The 25,553-nt window shown below is 35.0% G+C and overlaps 1 protein-coding gene across 8 annotated transcripts in view; it reads right to left on the bottom strand.

The window, feature by feature from the left end:
• SNAP91 (synaptosome associated protein 91) overlaps nt 1-25,553 on the bottom strand; it is a 147,015-nt gene that overhangs the window by 53,277 nt on the left and 68,185 nt on the right. For all 8 annotated transcript variants that reach the window (XM_059177179.1, XM_059177174.1, XM_059177181.1 and 5 more), the window contains exons 9-13: nt 25,126-25,167; nt 18,817-18,887; nt 13,889-13,916; nt 10,808-10,917; nt 8,689-8,807 (exon numbers count right to left, since the gene is read on the bottom strand). In XM_059177179.1, coding sequence (XP_059033162.1) covers nt 8,689-8,807; nt 10,808-10,917; nt 13,889-13,916; nt 18,817-18,887; nt 25,126-25,167 — 370 coding nt within the window. The remainder of the gene's footprint in view (nt 1-8,688; nt 8,808-10,807; nt 10,918-13,888; nt 13,917-18,816; nt 18,888-25,125; nt 25,168-25,553) is intronic.

The following is a 25,553-nucleotide window of genomic DNA, read 5'->3' as shown; positions in this document are numbered from 1 at the left end:
AGGAGTTGAACATTTCAACATAAAAGGTTTAAATATTTAAAGTGGAAAACACCAATATTTAAAATGCTCATATTTATAATTAGCATTATAGGACTGGTATGTATCCTACAGATAGATATATTATAAGACTGGTTATCTATAATTTATTTTGTTGCCAAAACAACTTGCAAATAAAATCAAGAGATTGTAGCATGTATTCTGATGTCATCCTGACACATTGTTTAGCAAGCTCACCTGAGGATTAGTTAATTATCTACGGGAATGTAACTTTATTTGACTTTGCAATTTAAATGTTAATTAAGTATTCTGATTCTAAAATGATATATTAAAAGTTACAGAACTTGTCTACTAGTGATTGAAGTAATATTCTGTCTTGGAGAAGATAACTTCAAGATTTCATCTTTTTTCCCTATTGGACATGAACTAATTTTGTATTTAATGTACTTAAAGTTATTCTTACATTCCTTTTCAAACATGGGTAAATACCAAGTTCCTCAAAATGTTCTCTGAACTGGACACCTGGGTGGCTCAGTCGGTTCAGCATCTGCCTTCGGCTCAGGTCATGATCCCAGGGTCCTGGGATAAAGCCCTGCATCGGGCTCCCTGCTCAGTGGGGAGTCAGCTTCTCCCTCTCACTCCACCACTGTCCCCTGCTTGTGCCCGCTGGCTCTCTAATAAATAAATAAAATGTTAAAAAAAATGTTCTCTGAACCATCATTTTCATCTTACTGATTTCCTCATCAGTGAGTTAATGTCTTTCACCTGTGCTGTTTTACCCCCCACCTTAGTTTTACTGATGTATGTATTCAAGGTGTACAATGTGATGATTTGACATACATATACTTTGTAAAATGATTAGTACAATCAACCTAACACATCCATCATCTCGCACAGTTACTAGTTACTACCTTTATTTTTGTGGTGAGAATACTTAAACTTTACTTTCAGCAAATTTCGAGTATACAATAGTATTACCAACTATAGTCATCAGCTGTACATTAGATCACCAGAACTTACTCATCCCACAACTGACCATTCCGACCCTTTGATTAATGTCTCTCCATCCTGTGCCTTACTCTCCATCCTCTGCCAACCACCATTGGCTTTTTGGGATTCCACATACAAGTGAGATCATACATATTTGTCTTTCTGTGTCGGGCTTATTCCCTTAGCATAATGTCTTCCACATTTACACCCATGCTTTTCCAAATGGGAAGATTTCCTTATTTTTTAAAAAATATTTTATTTATTTATTTGACAGAGAGAGAGATCAGAAGCAGGCAGAGAGGCAGGCAGAGAGGGGGTGGGGGAAGCAGACTCCCCGCCGAGCAGAAAGCCCAAAGCGGGACTCGATCCCAGGACCCCAGGATCATGACCTGAGCCACCCAAGTGCCCAAGATTTCCTTATTTTTAGGGCTGAATAATATTTCATTGAATTGATTAATAACACATTTTCCTTCTCTATTAGTCCACTGACAGACATTTAGGTTATTTCCATATTTTGGCTATTGTGTATAAAGCTTCAGTAAATATGGGAGAGTAGCTATCTCTTTGATATGTGTGTTCGTGTGTGTATATCCATGTAGAAGTAAAATTAGTAAATCATGTGGTAGTCCTATTTTTAATTTTTTGAGGACTATCTATACTGTTTTCCATAAGAGCTGTACAATTTACACTCCCATCAACAGTGCAGAGGGTTCCCTTTCCTCCATACCCTCATCAGTACTTGTTATCTCTTATCTTTTTGGTTTAGTCATTCCAGCAGGTATGGGGTGATATGATATGGTTTTGACTTGTATTTCCCTGATTAGTGATACTTAACACCTTTATACGTATCTACTGGCCATCTCTATGTTTTCTTTAGAAAAATGTTTATTCAGGTCCTCTGCCCATTTTTAAATCAAGTTGTTTGCTATTGAGTCCTTACATATTTTAATATTAACTCCATATTAGGTACATGGTTTGCAAATATTTTCTCCCACTCTGTATGCTACATTTTCATTTTATTGATTGTTTCTTTTGCTATGAAGAAGTTTTTTAGTTTGACATAGTCCTACTGCTTATTTTTACTTTTGTTGCCTATGCTTTGGTGTCATATGCAAAAAACTCATTGCTAAGACCAGCATCTAAAAAGATTTTTCTGTTTTCTTATGGCTTCAGGTATTATACTGAAGTCTTTAATCTATTTAAAGTTCATTTTTGTGTATGGTATAAGTTTCCAATATTATTCTTGTGCATGTGGATATCCAGTTTTCCCAACACCATTTATTAAAGATACTATCCTTTCCCTGTTGTATATTGTTGGTGTTGGTGAAAGTTAGTTGACTGTGTATATGTGGATTTATTTTTGTGCTCTCTGTTTTGTTCTGTTGGTCAAGGTGTCTGTTTTCATTTCAGTATCATACTATCATGATTACTATAGCTTTTATTATACTTTGAAATCAGGCAATTTGACGTCTTCAGTTTTGTTCTTCTTAAGATTGCTTTGACTGCTTGGGGTCTTTTGTGGTTTGTACAAATGACAGGCTTATTTTTCTATTTAAGGGAAAATGTCATTACAGGTTTTCTAGATATTTCACTGAATGTATAGATTACTTTAAGTAATATGGACATTTTGACAATATTAACTTTTCCAATCCATGAATACAGGAATACAGAAACACCAGTTTTGTGTTTTCAATTTCTCTCATCAATGTTTAATAGTTCAGTGTACAGATCTTTCATGTCCTTGATAAATTAACTCCTACATCCTTTTGATGCTACTGTAAATGAAATTGTTTTCCTCACTTTTTCAGATAATTTGTTGCTAGTGTATAGAAATGCAATTTATTTTTGTATGTCGATTGTGTATCCTGCAACTTTACTGAATTTATTTATTCTAACAGCTTTTTGGTAGAGTCTTCAGGGTTTTATACACACAAGAGTATGTCATCTGCAGAGACAATTTTGCTTCTTCCTTTCCTGTTTGGATGCTTTAATTTCTTTTTTTTGTCTAATTTCTCTTGCTAAGACTTCCAGTACTATGTTGAATAGAAATGGAGAGGGGCATCCTTGTCCCTAATCTTTAAGAGAAAAAGGTTTCAGCTTTTCACCATTGAGTCTGATGTTAGCTGTGAGCTGATCATATATGGCCTTTATAACATTGAGGTACATTCCCTCTACTTATAATTTGTCAAGAATTTTTATCAAAAAGGGATGTTAAAACCTGTTGGTGCTTTTCCCACATCTACTGAGATCATATGATTATTGAGATCATATGGTTTTTTTGTTTTAAAGAAGACTCCATGCCCAGTGTGGAGCCCAACAAGGGGCTTGAACTCACAACCCTGAGATCAAGACCTAAGCTAAGATCAAGAGTTGGAGGCTTAACCAACAGGGGTACCTAGGTACAATGAGATCATACAATTTTTATCCTTCATTCTGTAATACTATATATCATGTTTACTGTTTTGTATACATTGAATCATCCTTATATCCCAGGGATAAATCCAACTTGATTATGGTGTATGATCCTTATAATATATTATGGAATTTGGTTTGCTAATATTTTGTAAAGCATTTTTGCATTTTTGCTCATCAAGGTTATTGGCCTGTAATTTCCTTTTCTTGCAGGGTCCCTATCTAGCTTTGGTCTGAGGTTATTACAGGTCTCAAAAATGAGTTTGGAAGTGTTTCCTCCTTTTCAATGTTTTGGAAGAATTAGAGAAGGACTGGCATTAATTCTTGTTTAAATGTTGGGTAGAATTCACTTGTGAAGCTATCTGGTCATGTGTTTTTCTTTGTTGGGAGTTTTTGATTCATGTTTCAGTTTCCTTACTCATATGGGTCTGTTCAGATTTTCTATTTCTTCATGGTTCTGTCTCAGTCAGTCCTATGTATCTAGGTATTTAGTCATTTTTCTGGATTATTGATATGATGGCATATAATCATTCACAGTAGTCTCTTAAGGCCTTTTGAACTTTTATAATATTAGGTGTAGTATTTCCTCTTTCATTTATAATTTTGAGTTTTTGCTCCTTTTTTCTTGTTTAGTCTAGCTAAAGGTTTGTCATTTTGTTTATTAAAAAAACAATTCTTAGTTTCACTGATCTTTTCTATTGTCTATCTAGTTTCTACTTCATTTATTTCTGGTCTAATCTTTATTATTTCTTTCCTTCTGTTAATGTTGGGATTAGTTTGTTCTTTTTCTAGTTCCTTGAGGTATAAAGCTAGCTTGTGTATTTGAGATCTTTCTTCTTCTTAATGTAGGCATTTACCACTATAAACTTCCCTCTTAGAGCTGCTTTGCAGCACCTTATAGGTTTTGGTATGTTATTTTTTCATTTTCATCTGTTTCTTTTTTTAATGATTTTATCTCTTTATTGTGGTGGGGAGAGAGAGAGAGCAAGCGAGAGCACAAGCAGGGGGAGCGGCAGGCAGAGGGAGATAGAGAAGCAGATTTCCCCACAGAACAGGGAGCCTGATGCAGGGCTCAAGTCCAGGACCCCAAAGGCAGATGCTTAATGAACTAAGCCACTCAGATGATGCCATTTTCATTTGTTTCAAGATACTTTCTGATTTCATTTCAGTTTTTTCTTTGACCCATTAGTTGATCAGGAGTATGTTGTTTAATCTCCACATATTTGTGAATGTTCCAATTTTCCCTTTGTTACTAATTTCTAGTTTCATGCCACTGAGATTGGAAATGATACTTCATAGGACTTCAGTCTTCTTTAACTTGCTAAGATTTGTTTAGTGCCCTAACTTACAATCTATCCTGGAGAGTGTACCGTATGTGCTTGAGAAAAATGTTTACTCTTCTGTGTTTTTTTTTTTTTAAGATTTTATTTATTTATTTTTACAGACAGAGATCACAAATAGACAGAGAGGCAGGCAGAGAGAGAGGAGGAAGCAGGCTCCCTGCCGAGCAGAGAGCCCGATGCGGGGCTCGATCCCAGGACCCTGGGACCATTACCTGAGCCGAAGGCAGAGGCTTTAACCCACTGAACCACCCAGGCGCCCCTACTCTTCTGTGTTGAGTGGAATGTTCTGTATATTTCAGTTGAACCCTTTTGGAATAAAGTTATCAAGTCCTCTGTTTCCTTATTGATTTTCTGCCTGGATTATCTATCCATTGCTGAAAGTGGCATAAAAAAGTCCTCTACTGTTATTGTGTGGCTCTTTCTCCCCTTAGTTCTCTAATATTTTTTTTATATATTTAGGTGTTCCAATGTTTAGAGTGTGTGTGTGTGCGTATTTATAATTGTTATATCATCTTGATGGGTTGATCTTTTTATCATTATATAATACAATGATCTTCTCTGTGTCTTGGATAGTTTTTTGACCAAAAATCTATTTTGTCTGATAAAAGTAGAGCCAATATTGCTCTCTCTTGATTATCATTTGCATGTAATATCTTTTTTCTATCACTTCACTTTACCTATGTGTGTCCTGAAAGTTAAAATGAGTCTCATAGGCAGCATATTATTGGATCTTGTGTTTCTGTTTAAAATACTCGTTGAACCACTCTGTGTCTTTTGATTTGGGGAACTTAATGCATTTACATTTCAAGTAATTACTGATGTGTAAGGACTTATTATTGCCATTTTGTTAACTGTTTTCTGACCATTCTGTACTTCCTCTCTTCCTTTCTTTCTCTCTCAGTCTTCTTTTGTGACTTGTTGATCTTCCTTAGTGGTATGCTTTGATTCCTTTCTATCTTTTGAGTATCTAGTAGAGGTGGGTTTTTTTGTGTGTGTTTATCATGAGTCTTGTACAAAATAGCTTATAGTTTTAACATTACATTTTAAGCTAAGAACTTCAACCATATACCAAAAGTATACACTCCTAGTCTTCTTCCCCACCCCTGACATTTTATGTATTGATATCACAACTTTTACATATTGTGTTTATATTAACAAATTATGGTAGCTTTAGTTATTTTGAATTCTTTTAACTTTTATACTAGAGTTAAAAGCGATTTACCTACTACCACCACAGTATTAGAGTATTCTGAATTTGACCTTATACTTACCTTTACCAGTGAGCTTTATTCTTCCATATGTTTTCATATTGGTACTTAATAGGCTTTTGTTTTAATTTGAAGAACTCCTTTAACATTTCTTATGAGGCATGGCTAGTGGTAATGAACTTCCTTAGCCTTTATTTGTGGAGGAAATTCTTCATCTTTCCATTTCTGAAGGACAACTTTGGTGGGTACAGTACTCTTGGTTGAAGTTTTTATTTTTCCTTCCCGTGCTTTGAGTGTATCATCCTACTTAGTCATGGCAGGCAAGGTTTCTGCTGAGAAATGTGCTGATAGCCTTATCAGGGTTCCTTTCTATATGACAAATGGCTTTACTCTTACTGTTCTCAAGATTTTCTTTTTGTCTTTGACTTTTGTCAATTTGGTTATACTGTGCCTTCTTTGAATTATCTTGCTTGGGGACTTTTGAATATCACAGATATGAATGTCCATATCCATGTCTATCCATTTGGGAAGTGTTCAGTCATTATTTCTTTAAATAAGATTTTTGTTCCTCTTTTTCTGTCTTCTCCTTCTGGGATTCCCTTGATGCAAATATACATTCATTTGATAGCAACCACAGGTCCCATGTGCTTTCTTCATTCTTTTCCTGTTTTGTTCCCCTAATTAGTATCTTCTAATGATCTATCTTTGAGTTTGCTGATACTTTATTCTGTCTGATTAAGTTTGTTGTTGAAGCTCTCTATTGAGTTTTTCAGTTGAGTCATTATATTCTGCAGCTCTAGATTTCTGTTTAGTTCTTTCTAATAGCCTCTATCTTTCTATTAAACTTCTCATTTTGTTCATGCACTGTTTTCTTGACTATGTTTTGTTGTCTATTTTGTCTATTTCTGTTCTCTTGCATCTCACTGAGCTTCATTAAGATGACTATGCTGAATTCTTTGTCAGGCAATTTATAGATCTCCATATCTTTGGTGCCAGTTATTAGAGTATTATGAGCTTCCTTTGGTGGTGTCATGTTTGTTTCCATGATTTTTTGTAATCCATGTAGTCTTGTGTTGGTGTCTGTGCATTTGAAGAAGTAAGCAGCTCTTCTAGTCTTTAAAGACTCATTTTGGCAGGTAAAGACCTTCACCTGCTCTGCACTAATGACACTGCCCAGAGTATTGTAACAGAATCACAACTGAGTGGGGATATAGCTGCGTCATGTGGCTACCTGCTGGAAATGCTGTGATGCCCACAGTTGGCGGGCCTCTTGCCAGGAGCTTGGATGGGTTTGGGTCTGCCTCATTCCTGGGTGGACCTTCAGGACCTTGGTGAGTAGGGCTAGAACTGAGATAAGAGTCCATTTCAGGGTCTGCCTTTGAGGCCACAGATGGTGGGCTGGTTAGCAAGTGCATGGATAGGTGTGGCTCTCACCGGGTCCCTGGGTAGGCAGGTGTAGTCCTGGACCATAGCTGAATGGAGCTGAGACCAAGTCAGAGGGCTGCTTTAAAGTCCATAGTTAGGACCAAGGTCAGTGGGATTGCCTCTGGAGGCAGGGATAGGGGTGTCTGTTGCCGGATTCCTGGGCAGACAGGACTGACTGTTCCCAGACCATGACTGAGAAAGGCTGTAACTGAGTCATAGGCCATTTCAGAATTCACAGCTAAGACCAAGGTCAGCAGACCTGTTACCTAAGGCAAGGGCAAACATGGCTCTTTCTGGGTCCCTTGGTAAATGTTGCTGATGGCAGGACCAAGGCCAAACAGGACTATAAATGCATCCAGAGGGGCATGGTGGTATTTCTAGATCGGTAGCTAGGGCCAAGGTTGGTGAGTCTCCAATCTGGATATAGGCCTGCCTTCTCAAAACAACCTTCCTTGATCTTAGGTTCCATTGGGGTTTTACAACCTCCTATCTGGTTCTCAAAGCTCCCCAAAAGGCTGCCAAAATTATTTTTGCTATGGGGAGCTATGATGGGGTACCTCCTACCACCTTGCTTATGTTGTTCCCCCTGTGTTGTTTCTATAGTTGTATTAGTCATTTTTAAAGTTAAAAAATTTTTATTTTGATATTTTGGTACAATAGACAAAGTATTTAAAACCAACTCAGTGTAGCACTGAAAACAATTAACTTATTTTTATATTATTATTTAATTTTCTTTTTAATCAAATGCTTATAAAATTTTAATTTTTTCAAGATCCATGAATAAAAATGGGGATCAAGCACTTAGAAAAGTGATTCTTTTCAGTTAGCTAAGTATGGATCTTTTCCAGCACAAACAAGACTGTATACCAGATTTCAACTGCTTGAAGTCAAATACAATATGAATTAAAACCAATTTAGGCATATAGGAATTCAGGAAGGAGGCTACACCTGAACAAATCAAATTAGAGGTGCTGCCTTTGAGTAATCTCAAAAGTTCACAGGAACACCTAATCCTCTAATCCTCTAATGCCTGACTCTCTCTAGAGACCAATTGTTAAAAATAATCAGAATTTTAGAATAACAAAGAAAAATACTGCCCTCATTTCAACTCTTAAAATAAAAACTATATGACTACTACAGAGAGACTGTCTGTCTCTCTCTCAGTATATACTTAAACCAATAGGTGCCATTTTTAGCATTTTCTCTCCAAGTTTCCAGCAACATTTTGGACAACCAGAAGGTAAGTATAACAACAACAGCCTGAATAAAAACAACTGAATAGAAAAACAGCATGGCTGTCTCGTTTCACTCACCTCCCCATGCCGTGGCTCCTCCAGAAGGTGGCGGTGGCGCTGGTGCTGCGGCTGCTGCTGCCCCTCCAGAAGAAAAGTCTGGCTGGAGGTCCAGAAGATCACTAGATGGTTTAGAAGTGCTGAAAGGACAATACAATTTCAAAATCAGATTTTCGAATTTTATAATGTAGAGGTGTTTTTAAATGAAGACTGATGCCGAAAGCATTAAAGAATTTGGAATCTTTAAATCCAATAAGAGAATAATATTTTGGAAAGTATAGCATATGTTCTTCTAACCCAAGGGTTGGCAAACTACTGTGTAAAGGGCCAGAAGCTAAATATTTTAGGTTTGTGGGCTAGATTGTCTATCACTATTTGACTCTGCCAGTATAGCATGAAATATGAACAAATGAACGTGCCTTTGTTCCAATAAAACTTTATTTATAAAAACAGACAGTGGGTTAGTTTCACCCATAGGCCATAGTTTGCCAACTTCTGCTCTCTACACAATAACACAGGTAAACCATTCTTTAAGCACAGGGCACAACTCAACAAATAAGCCAGAAATTAAAGGGGAAAACCAAAATCCTTCAATTAAGGGTTTTTTTAAAAATAAAATATGTTAATTATTTTAAAAAATATGTTAATGTCCACTGAGCAGCAGCTGAAATGCTGGTTAAGAGGATTGTGATACTGTGATAAAAGGAAGCATATTCCAAATATTAAAGGTATTAGAGTAAGAGATTTAGGGGTAATCTTTCCCTTTTCTCTATTTTCTAAAAATTTTGTATGGAAAAAAATTCTTGCTTTAAGAATTTATTTATAAAGCAAAGAATATTAAAATGAATAATCACTAATAAACCTTTTTTTCTAAGTTAAACTATAACATATCAAGTTTGCCTAAAAGAGGACTCACCTAAAATACTTCTGTATTTTTTATTCTCATTCAGATAGGGCTGTGTTTTTCAAAGCTCCTCCATCTACAGAAGTTCCAAGGAGGAGCCTAGAGCTCTGCTATTCAAAGTGTGGTCTTCAAACTAGTAACATCCTGAGACACTGTTAGAAGTACAGAATTTGGGGTTTACTCCTATCTTCTATATAAGAATCTTTATTTTAATATGGCCCCAGGTGTTTCATTCAGGTTTGAAACACTGACCTGCAGGTTACCAGACCATGTACCAAGCCACTGGGGTGCCAGATTCCCCACTTTTCTTCACAAATAGCAATTTCAGCTTTTCCTTTCTAAAGATAAATTAGATCTTAAAAAATCAATTTTTTAAAAAATTTCAAACAACCTGAAACAGCTTAGTTTTGATTTCCTTTTCATAAACACAACGGTCTAAGAGCCAGGATAGGGAAACATATGATTAAGACCTGAATCAAAGCTTTGAGAAGAAGCAATTTATCTTAGTATAGAGGCAAAAAAGACTTGGTTTTATCAATTTGTGATTACAAACAGCAGAATTAAGCAAGTAAGGGTAACACACATAGTTAATATGGGTACACGGCATGGATTTATTGCTCAGTTCAAAATTCAGGTCTCCAAATATAGGGCATTCATAATCAGTCACAGATACATCCTCTCAAGACGAAAGAACCAAACAAAAGGCGACCTAAAATTATTATCTGAGGAAACCACTGAGAGTTGGGGTTTCATCTGAGGCAGCCCTGAGATTTTACCCAACACACAGTGTCTCCACCTTCTCACTACTCTTCTGGCCTTTAGGTGCTATAAAAGCTGATTAGGAAGATCCCCGTGTTCCCTTCGTATCACCAGTGTCAAGAAATCCTCATAGGCACCAGCTAACGGGCCTAGAGCTGCAAAGTTTTTTTTTTGTTTTTTTTTTTTCCCACATCTTCACAACTTCAGAAGACTCTGAAGTGTGTGTACCATTCTTCTACCTCCTTTCCTAAATGTGGGAGCAAGAAGATCATTTCTACAGCTTAGGTCTTTCTGATGCTTTGAGAATACAGGCCTAGGGAACTATAGAAAATGTGAACTTAAATATGGCCCAAACTAGCATATGCTATTAGGACTAGCTTTCATTTTGTGAAAACATGTGGGTTAAGTCCATAAAAAATAAAACAAAAGCCTAATCAAAATACTAATAAACAGCTCAGTGCATACTCATTAACTAACCTGACAGGGACAGCTGCAGACGCAGTTGCAAATAAATCAACCGGTGGGGATGTATCAATAGTTTTAGCTGGTGTAGAATTAGGAGACGTAACAGTTGTGGCTGGAGAAGACTGAAAGTGAAGATGCACAACACACTCTAGTCAAACGCGAATCTAAAGGACACAGCAACAGGACCGCCACTTTGCAGACCTCTGACATTTGCAGCCATTTTTTGGTAACTCCTTGTGGGAGGAAAAAAACTCAAGAAAATTTGAGATGGAGAACTATAATAAATAATCAATATTGGACAACACAGTTTTCAAATTTTAAAAGTTAAATGCAAGTTATATAAAATTATGTTTAAAATATATGGCTTAACAGTGCAATGACTTCCACTTATGTAATTTATATCAAGGCTAACTGGTATTTCCTAAACATAAAATTAGCAGGAAAGATCTTACCAGCTGCTAAAAATGAAGACAATTATCAATTGGAATAACCACTATAAAACCAAGGACATTCTTCTTCCTTTGCATCCTAACCAGAATTCACATAACATCTTCTCAAGTGTCTTTAAGTTCTAGAAATCAAACTTTTGAAATAGTTCACAGACGGCAGTGAACAATTTATAAGTAAGACTCAGGTCACTGACAGTTTAAAGGTAACATGACTATATTCTATCACTAATACAACATAGATAAAATTTAAAAAGTGAAATAAAATCTAACATTTATTGTCCTGTACTGGTTTATTTTTTAAAAGAGAACTTAATAGTCAGTTAATATATTAAAAATTAAGATTTTTGTTGAGGTAACTATTCTAATTCCATTTCCCTTTATGTGGTATATTTAATTCTCCATGTATTTACAAGAGAAAGATTAAAGGGTCATCTCAAACCAATCCACTGATAGTTACTGTGAATGAAAATGTGATAAACAGCAAGTAAAACATGAAGACCAAGACCAACCAAAGGCTATCAGATACTGCTATAAAGAGACACCTAATTTCAAAGAGACCAAACTTAAAGAAAGTTTCAAAAAGTATAGATTAAGAAAAAGGACTGAGGAGATTATAGTGAGGGGTTTTCAGACTTAAGTAGTATTTGTCTAGTATCTACTTGTCCGAGAACCAAGAAGTCAAAATTCAATAGATGTACAAATGTTAAGCATTTAGCAACTGATGAGCAGTATGGATACTGCCGCTCAGAAAACGTCAACTCAGGCCTTTCTCTTTAGCAAAAATTCAAAATTTTTGAATGGAATATGAAAGATCATCAAAGGAATAGAAAAGACCAAACAAATTTAATTTGTATGTTCTCCACTGTATACACTGACAACTCTTCTAAAAGAAATCTGTGGGTTTTTTCAGACCAAAACATGTAAATAAGCTTAGAAAGTAATGTTTATGAAGTTACCACTGAGAACTTAAAACCAACAATGAAGCTACCAACATAAATGTATAATGAAGGTCTTCAAAGGCTCACTAAAAACTGCTCTGTAACAATAAGCCCTGAAGAAATGAGAGAGCTAGGAAACAGAACCAGAAGAATCCTGTTATTACAAAAAGAAAATGTCAATAAAATTCAATTTGGCCAAAATGTAGAAATAGACCATCCCCAATGATGCCATTAATTTTTACCACACTCTATTCTGCAGTCGTACATTGGAATTTTTCCTGTAGACATAATGACTTTAAACCCGGTTTTACATTAGAATCATCAAGGAGCTTTTTGTTGGCTTGAGCTGCTGGAGGGACTCTTAGGCAGCCAGCCAGATACTGACACAGTACAGGGTATCTGGAAACCACCAGTGCCATCATAATGACATCCTTCATGTCTGTAATAACAGCAAACACAGAATGGAAATTTATCACAGAGGAAAGAGCACATTTATTACATTTTTGTCTGAAAAACACGATGGCAAATGTGAGCTACAGACCTAGGGAAATAAGTACTATTGTCACTGATAACCATAATCCAATCCTGTCCTTCCGTATGATTAAAAAAAGAGGGAGGAGAAAGAGTTATTAAAATTATGACAGTGAAGTGTCTAAAAGGCAAGCTTGCAGAAAGACACTCAACCACAACTGACTTCTTTATCATTCAAACACATATAAAATTATGTGTTCTATCTCACAAGGCTGGGATTTAGAATATGTATGTTCTTTGTAACTAGTTTGTTTTCAGTTGTAATATAAATGTATGAAAATTTCTCCTACTTAAAAAAAAAAACTTAGTCCAAATAGAGGACTATGTAGACACTGCTATACTACACTAGATAGAGAAACTAATATAAAATAGAATACACAAAATTTACCTTTCTGTTCCTCAAATAATTAAAAATAAAATTACCATAAAGACCTAGAAATTCCACTTTTGAGTAGATACCTGAAAAACTGAAAGCAGGAACTCAAACAGGTATTTATATACCAATGTTCACACAACAGCATTATTTACAACAGCCAAAAGGTGAAGACAACCCAAGTGGCCTACAGACGGATGGAAGAAGTAAATGTATGTATACATACAATGGAATGTTTTTCTTTTAAAGATTTTATCTACTTATTTGAGACTGAGAGAGAGAGAGAGAGAGAGATGGGGAGGGGCAAAGTGAGAGGGAGCAGCAGACTCACCACTGAGCAAGGAGCCCAGTGTGGGACTTTTTCTCAAGACCCTGGAATCATGACTTGCACCAAAGGCAGACGCTTAACTGACTGGGCCACCCATGCACCCCCATACAATGGAGTATTATTCAGACTTAAAAAGGAAGGAAATTCTGACATATGCTACAGCAAAAATAAATCCCCCAAGATATTACGTTAAATAAAATAAGCCAGTCAAAAAAGGCCAGACACTGTATGATTCCACTTATCTGAGGTAACCAGAGTAGTCAAATTCATGGAGTCATAAAGTAGAAGGTGGTTGCCTGGGGCTGAGGAGAAGCATGTGGAATTAGTGTTGAAAGGGTGCAGAGTTCCAGTTTTGATGGCAAAGTTCCAGAAATGGACAATAGTGATGGTTGTACAACAAAATGAATGTATGTAATGCCACTGAACTGTACATTCAAAAATTCCTAAAATGGTCAAAACAAACAGCCAACTTACCTTACTTAACGGAGAGGGAGCACCAGATCTAAAAGGCAAACAAAAAAAATTAAAACCGAATATACATGGATACATTTGTAGAAGCATTTAAGTTTGATATCATCTGGACAAGCATTAACTAGTTTACACACAGATGTTTTAGCAATGGATAAACTATTTTTTAAAAAAATAATTTATCCTTCACTCAATTATGACATCCTTTTTCAATGTTAATTGCTAGGTATTACAAGTTCTTAAAACAGATGTTTTTTTCTCTACTTTTAGTAACTTAATTTTTCGAGTTGATCATTATTGCCTGCATCCAACAAAAATTAGAATTTCAAAAATGTTGCCCAGACTTGGGGAAAATAAGGCTTTACAGAATTTAAAAAAAAAAAAAAACAACCCTCTGGTTCATTACTTTTAAAAGTTAGAAAAGTCGTTAAGGTACACTGTGATTTATTTAATCATAATTGTGATACATTAAAAGAACACCGGAATTTTAAAAATCCTTATGAGCCGTGTGCCTGAAATGTGTCTCGACTTCCACATATATACTCCTGGTTTGTTTTCTTCATGGCTGCAATGAAAGCTATTATGGAAAATATTCCCATTATCCTGTCAGGACTGGTGGGAGCTTGAAAAAGAACAGTAGCCTCAATGCTTGTTTCTAAGGAAGTGAGGAAAAATTGGAAAGGAGTAAAATTTTTTTTTAAGTGAGATTATTGCTAGCACTGACCTGTACATCATTTCTAGCAAAGGGTTTCAGAAACGACTACCTAAACAGCTTACATTTTACCAACCCCGTTGGTGAAAAATAAATTAATGATAAAATAAAATAAAAAATATTTTGATAGGAAGCCTACTGTCAGAGTCTTAGAGCATGGCAGGGACAGCTTTCTACTCATCTACAGAGAAAACAACACAAGAAGCACTAGCCAAAAAAATTAGCAGAGATTTAGTAACTGACACTTTGTACAATATCATGAATTTTTGTTTTATTGAGTGTAGCAAAACAGATTTAATAATACACTTCACATTAATACTTTTTATGTTCAACCTTATTTGCAAATACCTGCTATTAAAAATTATCATCCTCAAACCTAAGTATAAATATCATAACTGACACAAAATCATTTGCCAAGCTCCTATATGAGCACCATTACTAAATGACACTTGTAGTTACCCCATCGACTAAGCAAATAAATTAAAGTCTGTCTCTGTCTAATCACCATTCCACTTACCACATTGTATCTTATTTCTCTGTTTAGTTGTCTGTTTTTGCACTACAGGGTAAATTCTTTGAAGGGAATCCTGCCCTTTACACAGTACCTGGCATTTTGCAGGGACTGGTATTTCTGTATTATTTGAGTTTTATTTGAATTTTAGAATAAGAATGCATGTACTCTTTGTATAAAAAATGAGCCAAAAGTCTTAAAAATTATTTTGTGTAAAACTAAATTGCCAGGATGAAAGACCTCTGTTCCTATGGCCCACACCTAGACTTTGCCATGATTTCATCTAAGTGGTCAGAACCAAAGGTATGTACCCCCTATGATGCCATAGCCTTAAAAAGCATCATTAATCACTGATTGAAATCTGAAGGCTCGAGACTCACAGAAGTATATAGTTTGCTTAAGACTTAGCATTCTTTAATGGTGGATTTAGGACTCTAGTCTGAGTCTGTATTGATGCCCAGAGCCTGTGCTCAGTTCACATTCCAGCTTGTCCTGATACAAATTCAGATGGACGTGCCACGTGGGTTCCTCTCTTCCTTTTACCTTTCTTCATTGATTTACCACCCTACTACCCTACCATGGGTCATGCACCCTTTATAAGAAATGCTAAAATATTTTATATATATATATATAATGACACTTAGTAAAAATTAATACTTATTTTAATGATTTCAACAAGAAAAATCCAGTACATACTGAACTGCACTGGGAAGAATAAAGCACAAATATAATTTTAAAAGAGAATGAATTATCCATGTAGTCCTATTCCAAATTCTGTGAAATTCTACAAATAAATCTGTGGGTTTTTATGATGAACATAGAAAATACCAAGGTTTATTTCCAGGATGTTAACAGTAAGTCATCAAAAGAGGGAATTTTTTATGTCTTATCCACACCAATAATCTCTACATAATTTTGGCTATAAACGCTAGCCAGAATACAAACAAAAAGACAAAATACAGATGTGAAAAACCTATCTATGTCATCCAAATAATTTTAATTACAATCGACTTATAAGGTTTCCTGCATCCTCAGCACTTAGTAAACCCACATGTAAAATGAAATCAATTTCTCTTTTGTTTTATGGAATCAAAGAAACACACAGTATACAAATATACCACACAGTATTTGCATAAAACTTCAAAAATGAGTATGAGTGAATAAAAGCCATTAAATGTAAAGAGTATGCATATTTTTATAGCAGACATTTGAAAATGCTTCAGTGTCTCAGAGATTAGAATCACTTTATACTGCTTCTTAAAGACAAACAATTTTAACTTTCTTTGTAACATTGTCTTTGGCACTTCTGCCATATGCCATGGGAACATCTTCTGTTTACTAATCAAATAAAAAAACCTTTTTTCAAAAATCTAAGAAGAATGGACATACACCTAAGTGAGATTGTTAGCCTTGATTTGAGAAGACCAAAATAAAGTAAAACCATTTATGCCAGTCACCTTGCGAGACAAAAAAGTATGATGAAAAAACACAGATGTGTAAAAAAATGGACAGGAATCAGTTTTAAATGTTCTAAATACCAAATGTGAAGTCTTAAGAGTGCTTTTTGCATTTTTAGTAATAACCAAATGCAAAAAGTCACTCAATGTAGTACTCACCCTTCACTTAAGTTCCCAGGTAAGCACAAACATACAAAGAAGAACACAGTTAACTACTATATATAGTTCATTTATTTTAAAAATAGGGACTAAGCAAAAGACAAGTTCGTATGTGGTCTCGGCCAATTCAGAAAAGAAAAATGACAAGCATAAAATGATTTTAAAGGAGAGAGAAACATTATGATCAAAGGTAATTCAAAACAAGATCACTGGATTTCTATTTCCCTACCCTTAGAAATATAACTACATGTACAAAGCTGTTTTCCAAAGATAGCTTCCAGCAGCCACAAGAGGGCGAATGCAGACTTGAAATTAGGGCTCATGAAATTCACCCCGGGAAGGCGGCTTTTTCTGGTGACCACAGTACTGGCAGATGTACCACGGGGAAACTGTGGCTCTGTGCAGGGTGCAGGGGACTCTGAAGGGACAAGAATACAAAAAAGCTGACTCTTCACCAAGCATTCTGCATTGCCTTGTCAAGGGAGAGGCTTTAAGTCCTGAGGATATACATCTTTCCTTCATCAAAGATCCTTTCACCACAGGAGCAGGGACATTTGTTAGGCTTCCTGGCTCCTTTTGCTTAAATCCTACACAACTCCTTTGGCTTCTTAGATACTCCAATACTGAGTAGCCCCAGCAATCCCTAGAAGTGGGCATCTTAATACATTCACTCCCGTGTCTCTTAATGCACTCTCATGTCTTTTTAGTTGGCATCGATTTGTCTATAAAAGTCTGACCATCCATGGCCACAATGAAGGAGGGGTAGACCTTGCACTTGCACTGTGGTAACAATCTTAACAGAGTCCCTGGGAGGTCCTGTCATGCATTATACCAAACAGTTCCACCATAACTGCCTGAGCGTTTCCTACAGTGTTGTCTATCATCGAAAATTTAAAACATGCAATAATTTTTATACTAACTTGGAAAAGAAGACCGAAATGACACTTAGCTAATGAAACAACAAGCAATAAGTAACATCAGGACATGAATAGATTCTGGGCAAATGCTGAGAGAGAAGAAAACAGAAAGGAGTTGCATTTCGATGGCTGTTATCCCAGGCAAAATCGAGCATCAGCATACAACCCTGCAATGATCAGTTCATAGGTTGTTTCTGTTAACTTCTGCTGTCAACGGAAATGAAACAAGCATAAAGCTGCGACCAACAGGCAGATTTCAAACTGACTCTGTAGGGACAGTTACAGGTGGAGATAATGAAATATAAAATTGTCCTCAAACTTCAGAATCAGAAAATCTATCTAAACCGCACATGTGGGGGAAAAATGTCCACAACACATGCAGTGCATGATTAAGGAAAGCTTAATGAGATAGCTCTCCCAGGATGGGTAAGATTTACACACACACAGACAAGGAGGATAAGCATCCAAGACTAGCAGATTTATAATCTTTGAGCAAGGCACAAAGACTCGAAAGCACTGGGTCCTATGAAGAGACAGGTCTGATACTTTCCAGAGAGAAGAAAAGAAATGGAACCTGCAAATTTTTGCATGCCATGAGGAAAAATAGTAAAAAGATGTATGTGCCCAAGCGCAAAGGTATGCAAATCTAGTAAAACTGCACTTATTGCTGATTGATTGATATTCACTATATAAAAAAGATCCTGAGCAAAATACCAGCAGCATGCCATGCCGAAATGTTTCAAGTGGGGAGTGTCTAAAATGCAGAAAACTCTATTTGCGGCTTGGCTTTTTTCACAACAGGGTCTGTAATGTAACAGAATGTTCAAGGCTACCTGTGACTCATGCCCAATGATAACAGACTCAATTTTTAACATGAACAACTCTTTTTCAGCATATTGTCAATCCCCTGTAAGGGAAAGTATATACATCAGGAAGTTCAGGGAACCTAAGTACAAACTACTAATATGCTGCATTAGCCTGCAGACAGATTGCCTCTACATGGGGTCACACTGTCCTAGGTTAATCAGACAGGATGTTTGAGGAAACCTGGAAGAATTACAATAAAGCATACCCTAAAACTGTAGGAGTAAAAGTGGTACCATGATACATCTCATTCTTACAAAGAACGACTACAGCATTTTTTTCATCTTATTGAGAATTATACAACTAATGCATACTTGTTTCCGGGTTTCTTTCCTTCTAATGTATTTAGATGCTGTTCAAGGGTCTCCATAAGACTGCTGGGAGCCTACAATAAGAAAGTAAAAATAAATGTCTGCATTGCTTTCTTTCAAAGTAAGTACACTGGAACATCACTGTAACTTTGCGTGGTGGAGTTCTGTGGGTGGACCCCACTACAGATGTGAGGTGATTGCATTCCAGGTTCTATTGGCACTTAAATATTTAAATCCCATGGAATCTCAGACAGGCCCGTCTTACATGCAGTTAACTCTACTGCGCAGCCAGTGGTGCTACAGCGTGGTTTTAGTGTACAGATTACATTGGATAGACTTTTTCTGTGACATTACTTATATGCAGTAAACTCAGATCGAGTCTACTATATGTTTCCACAAGACCACATGAAAAAGGAAAAAGGAATGGGTATTTGTATCCAAGTAAAAAAATACAAGTGCCTAAATACAAACTTACAGAGGTCTGAAAGTAGAGTAAAATCTCATTTATCTACACTTGACTGAAATGTTAGGAAAAATTGTTACTACTATAAATAAAAGTTGGGGGCGGTGAAAATGATAGTTGTGGAGAAAAGGATACATCTTTAATAGTCAACAACAATTAAGATTTTCTTATTACTGAGCTATTTAATTTATATACATAATAAAGTAAATAACTTCAGTAAATGTGGTAATGTTAAACTACTGTGTATTAGAAGATTTAATGTAGTTCAACTCTTTTACTAAAAGGTACCTGAATGTTTGTTCTTATATTAACATTTTAGGCAATATAAAACGATGGCATTTTACTACATATTAGAAAGAGAAATAATAAGTTCATACATGTATTCCCTCCCTACTATTCCTCAAGCATTAGAAACTTAATGTTATCTTTAAGTAATTTTAACCTAAATTAGACCTAAACAGCAGTATAAGCATTCAGAGAACAGTACTCCATGAATGAAAATATTTAAGCACATTTATAGATACATTTAATTCTAATAATTATCCTTCAAATTAATATGAAATTAATTTTGAAGACCTTTATGCTAATTGCTAAAATAGCTCCCAGAATTCAAGGAAATTCATATAACTGTACATTTCACATGGTAACTATAATGACAAAATCAAGTAGAATTTGAAAATTCTTATTAAGAATTTTTAATTTAAATTTAAATTTAATTTTAATTTAAATTTAATTTTTAATTTAATTTTAATTTTAATTTAAAATTAAAAATTCTTATTAAGAATTTTTAATTTTAAAAGTTCAGGATATTTAGTATCTTTTTTCACTTCACTAATAGATTCATGAACCATCTTAACAATTATGTGATTATTATATATGTAATTATATGATTATTATAAATTATTAAGTGAACAGAATTTTTTAATTATCTTATTTCTTTTTTAATTTTTAATTTTTGAATTTTAAAAAATAAACATATAATGTATTTTTATCCCCAGGGGTACAGGTCTGTGAATAGCCAGGTTTACACACTTCACAGAACTCGCCATAGCACATACCCTCCCCAATTAAGTGAACAAAAATTTGAACTTGCTAAAAGTGATGGACGTAGGGTAGAAAGAATCAGCCCTATGAGAATTACCTAAGAAGTTATGGCCTATAGAGTAGAAAAAGTAATGATTATGGGGGATATAAAAAATTTAGAAAGTTATACAAATTAGAATTTAAAAAATATAACTCAGATGAAAATAGACTTACTCAACACAGTCCAATAAATTGCAACTAAGAGTATACCTCTAAGTTATAAAAAAATAAAATTTTAAGATAAAAGGAAAATTTTGCTCCATGGAACAAATAATACAATATATAGATGTATTCATTGAATAAATGGAATATACACTGTATTCTTAAAAGCAAGAAAACAGAAAAGGCTGTACATTTTTTAGGTGAATTAATTCCCAATAACCTCAAAATTATCATGCTAATTGTCATAATAATAACAATTACTATAATTGTCATAGTAATGGAACTTAGGAAGCCTGGACATATAACTTCAAAATATTCCTATATCTTTTTTTTTTTTTTCCCACTGGGATCATAGTGAGAAAAAATATATCAAGCCACAGAACCTCTCTCTGATTACAAGAGACAGGTCCTCTAAATGTTAAATGCAATGTAAAGAAAATGTGATTCTGTGTTAATACTGTTTAAAAGGATAAATGCTACTTAAAGTCACAAAACACAACAATTTAAGATAACAAAAAAAAGAGGTTGTGTTTTCTTTTATAAACTTCCTTACTTATCTTAACAAATAAACCCAAAACCAGAAAGGCAGTTTGCAATTTCATTCTTTTTGCAAGGTTTCTTAATAATTTGTGGATGGAAAGTTTAAAATAAAGTAACAGTCACAAAAATAACAATTGCTGAAAAAAATCTTACCATGAGTACAGAATACAAAATTGACTTTCACCTTTAAGGGGAGTTATTTTGTGATAAATTGCACATAAAATTAAGTTTGGAGCATTTTATCTTAAAAATTTAAAAATGTTTCATCAGGGTGCCTGGGTGGCTCAGTGGGTTAAAGCCTCTGCCTTTGGCTCAGGTCATGACCCCAGGGTCCTGGGAGAGAGCCCCCACTTCAGGCTCTCTGCTCAGAGGGGAGCCTACTTCCTCCTCTCTCTCTGCCTGCCTCTCTGCCTACTTGTGATCTTTGTCTGTCAAATAAATAAATAAAATCTTTAAAAAATAATGCTTCATCATTTATATTTCTTATGGACATGTGACATCTAATAGAAATAAATTCTTTAAATGCTTTGGAGGGGGGAAAAACCCTATTTTGATAGTAATGTGCACATTACTGCCTCCTAACTCTATAGCACTGAGTCTATCTTGGCATGTAGTAGACAAAATAGCAAAAATTGTTTCAAATTTCCAATGAGCAAAACTTTAAGAATGTCTCTGCTGTTATAAGAGGAACTTAAAAGAACAAACTATAATTAGCAGGGTCTTTAGTTGCTTATTTTTAAAAATACTCAAGTCAATAGACCAGTTGAATGGAAAACCGACCCAAGGATGAAGAGTCATTCTGTGGAAGTTAACAGGTAACTGATTCATCAGTGGTACAGGTTTTTTTTTTTTAAAAAAACCTTTTCTTTACCTGTAGTTTTCAGATCAACCAGAATTCCTAACATCAAAACCTAAGATGTTTTTCATAAAAGGAGATATTTTGAATTTGGAATGTGTGCGTGCATATTCATGCGTGCGTGCGTGCGCGCGCGCACACACGCGCGCGCACACACACACACACATGCCAAACAGGAAATGTTATTTTGAAAATCTTTATCCTGGAACAAGTTCAAAGCTGACTGTGAGCCGGGATCCAAAAGGAAGCATCCATCTACAATTCACATGCTTTAGATTCTAAAGCATCATTAAAATGGAACAGAAAAAAAAAAAAAAAAGCAACAAAAGGATCGTTCAAAATTTTGAAGCATTTGAAAGTGCTGAGAAATATTTCAGTTTTGATATCATATTCCACTTCGTATATAATACAGCACTTCTGAATGACTTATTAAAGATTCACTGAGGTTCATAATTTAAATGCAATCATGATGATATGATATGCACAATTATTTAAAGAGGACTACAGATGACCACGTTGGTATTTATATTGTGCATTTTCCAACCAAAATGATATCTATTAAATTCCTCTTCTCTGCCTTGCTGCAAGAGGAAGTCTAATCTTTTTTTCCAGTTACAAGCAGCCTATTCTTATTCCCAGACGCTAGGTAGCCTCCCTGTCTCCATCTCCTCGTTAATCCTTGTCCATGCTGGGTATTTTGGTTCATTGCCCAGCTAGATTCAGTTGCTGTGTTGACCGCAGAGGATCTGGCAGAGAGCAGAGATTAGGTTCTAATCTCAAAGGCATTAAACTGAGTCCAAACAACCAGGTGTCTCTGACCCATCTCCAGATTAATCCTGGTCCAACACTGTCTAAAGGACTAACTCTAGAATAGTTCACATCCAGCTCAGACCTGGTCATACTGTCATAGTGGGTCTATGTTGCCAGACTGATGAGAAGTCTCCACCAGACCTGTGGCAGAGGCTCTAAATAAGAATTAGGGAGAATGTTTAGTTCTGTCACTCACAATCCCAACAGAAACCAGAATTTGGTTACTTATTAAGAAATTTCAAAGCACGAAATACTTTTGTACTGAGATTTTAAAGAGACACTGGAGAAATGAACTAGAGATTTTTTGTGTGAGTATGAGAAGGTAGTTTCAAAATAAATGTTTACATGGAAGTTTATGTGACTCTTAAGGTCATAAAAGAAAAGCAGAGAAAAGAATAATATTAGATTATAATGAATATCACAGAATACCCAGAGCAAGATTTTACCTTAAGGATAGGATTTCTGTTCCCCAAGTTGTGATAACACAACGTACACCATTAAATAGTATATCTCTCAACTGCTTCTTCAGGGAAGGAGAATCTATAAATTATAATGAATATTATAGTAACATTCAAAATTAAACCCAAGTATGTGAGTCCTTCTTTCAAGGACATACTACAGTTTTCAAAAAAAAAAAAAAAGAACAAGCAGGGCCTGAACTGAACTCATGACCCTGAGATCAAGACCTGTGTTGAAGAGTCAGACACTTAACCAACTGAGCCACCCAGGTGCCTCAAACAAAAAAATATTTAAGTATCCTTTTAAACTTTTGTCTCTTTCAAATATTATACAAACTGAGACAAATGAGGACCTGTTTTCTTCTTAACTGAGAGCCTTTCTGATAATATAGTTTTACTTTTATTCCACAGTACGAGATGTCTATACAGTTGAAATAAAGATGATTTACCATTTCCAAAAGCTATTTATTGAACAAAATATTTTAATATCTACCTTTAGGTTAATAGGTATTATTTATCTAGGCTATTTTATCACACTACAATGTAAATATTTATTATCATTAAATAATTTAAAATTAAAGCACACTGATTGTCTTCATTTTTTATTACAGTGCTATCAAATTCATAAATCTGTATCTAATAAAAAGATTTTTAATAGTACCTTGTGCACACTTAATATTTAAGCCATATCCAAAGTGATACTAACACCTTATCCAGGTATGTACCTGATCAAAGAACACTGTCTTCTCATAATAGCAAAAGTATTTTATATTAATATCTGTCTACTAGAAGCAGTGATCTCCCAACTTTTAAAGACAAAAAATACAATGCCATCATATTCTGAATTATTTTCTGAATTTTATTTGTGAAAAATTATTGGTATTTAACTGGTTATTTTAATAATATAAATATAGAGGTCATTACTTTGGGGTTCTTTAATTTTTAATAAAAATTTAAGGTAAATATTACTTCAAATATAGAAACACTGCAAGGGATTACAAAGATAGTCAATCATATGCATTTTGGTATTATTAAAAAGGGGGTCATCTTTTATTGTGACAATTTTCTCTATTATGACTCTTTTTATTTACAAACACAGAAAACCCATACATTCATTACTAGTATATAAGATAGAAGCTCTACATTCTCTCTTATCATCTCAAAATCTCTAGTTAAAGGACATGTTTGGGATAGAAATTTACCATAACAGAGTAAAGAGTCAATTAAATAAAAATAGTTCCTGCCGATTTTGAGAAAAGTCACATGGTAACTCTGCCCATGTGAATGGTTCTTGATTCTACATCTTAGGAGCCCTACAATATACCCTCTTAACAGATAAAAGGATTGATATGCAACTACTGCTATTGTTTTTGCTGACTGGATGGTCCCCAGAAAAATCACTTATCTACCACTATGACTTATTGAAAAAGGTTCTTTCATAGTAGGAATTTCTCTGCTTCACAGGAGAGACAAGAATCAGTAGAACTATGATTTCAGAGTGTTTCTCTTTCATGCCCCTCCTTCATACCTGCAAAATACTGAAAACTAGGAGAACAAAAAGAAAGAATATTTCAAGTGTTCCAACTACATGCCTACCAATAGTCACTATTCATAGACAAAGCACTTTTAAACTTTACTACATAAGGCTTGATTTTGAATCAAGTTCAAGAATGAAAAGATGGTCTCAAAACAGTAAATTCAGTTGCTTATAAAGAAGAAACTATGTTATGAGGGCAGGTGAATCTTCATATTAACTCCAGAAATACATTCAATAGCTAGAAAAAATATGCAAGCTAGAATAATTTCCAAGAAAGTTGGTAGGCCTAAATTCAAAATGCATTAAATGCTTACAAGACTATGTCCTAGGTAAGATCTTTTATGCCAAACTATGGAGTAACACTATCATGCATATTACACTTTGCACTCAGAGAATCACTTACCTGCGTGAGGTCAGGAATGTCACCTTTATCAATGCCAACTTGCTGTGGATTAAAAAAAATAAGGAGTTACTTAGTGGGATTTCTTTTTTAAATTAATTTCTTTGCATTTAACAGAAGATCACCCACAGAATTAGTTAAAATCACAGCTCAATCCTGGTATACAAGAACTGTCAATCTCACTTTGAAAGTCTGACTTGTGTAGTTTTCCATTCAACATAATAGAGCAATGATTTTGTTCATGTAGTTAGATATAATAAATATACAAAATTTTACCAAAGGCCAAAAAAAGATTTAGGAAATTGAAGTATAAAATTTAAGGTTTCAGGGCTCCTGGGTGGCTCAGCGGGTTAAGCCTCTGCCTTCAGCTCAGGTCATGATCCCGGCGTCCTGGGATGGAGCCCCACATCAGGCTCCCTGCTCAGTGGGAA

The sequence above is a fragment of the Mustela lutreola genome, chromosome 6, assembly GCF_030435805.1.
Source record: "Mustela lutreola isolate mMusLut2 chromosome 6, mMusLut2.pri, whole genome shotgun sequence".
Classification (NCBI taxonomy): domain Eukaryota; kingdom Metazoa; phylum Chordata; class Mammalia; order Carnivora; family Mustelidae; genus Mustela; species Mustela lutreola.
This window is presented reverse-complemented; position numbering and strand designations above follow the sequence as displayed.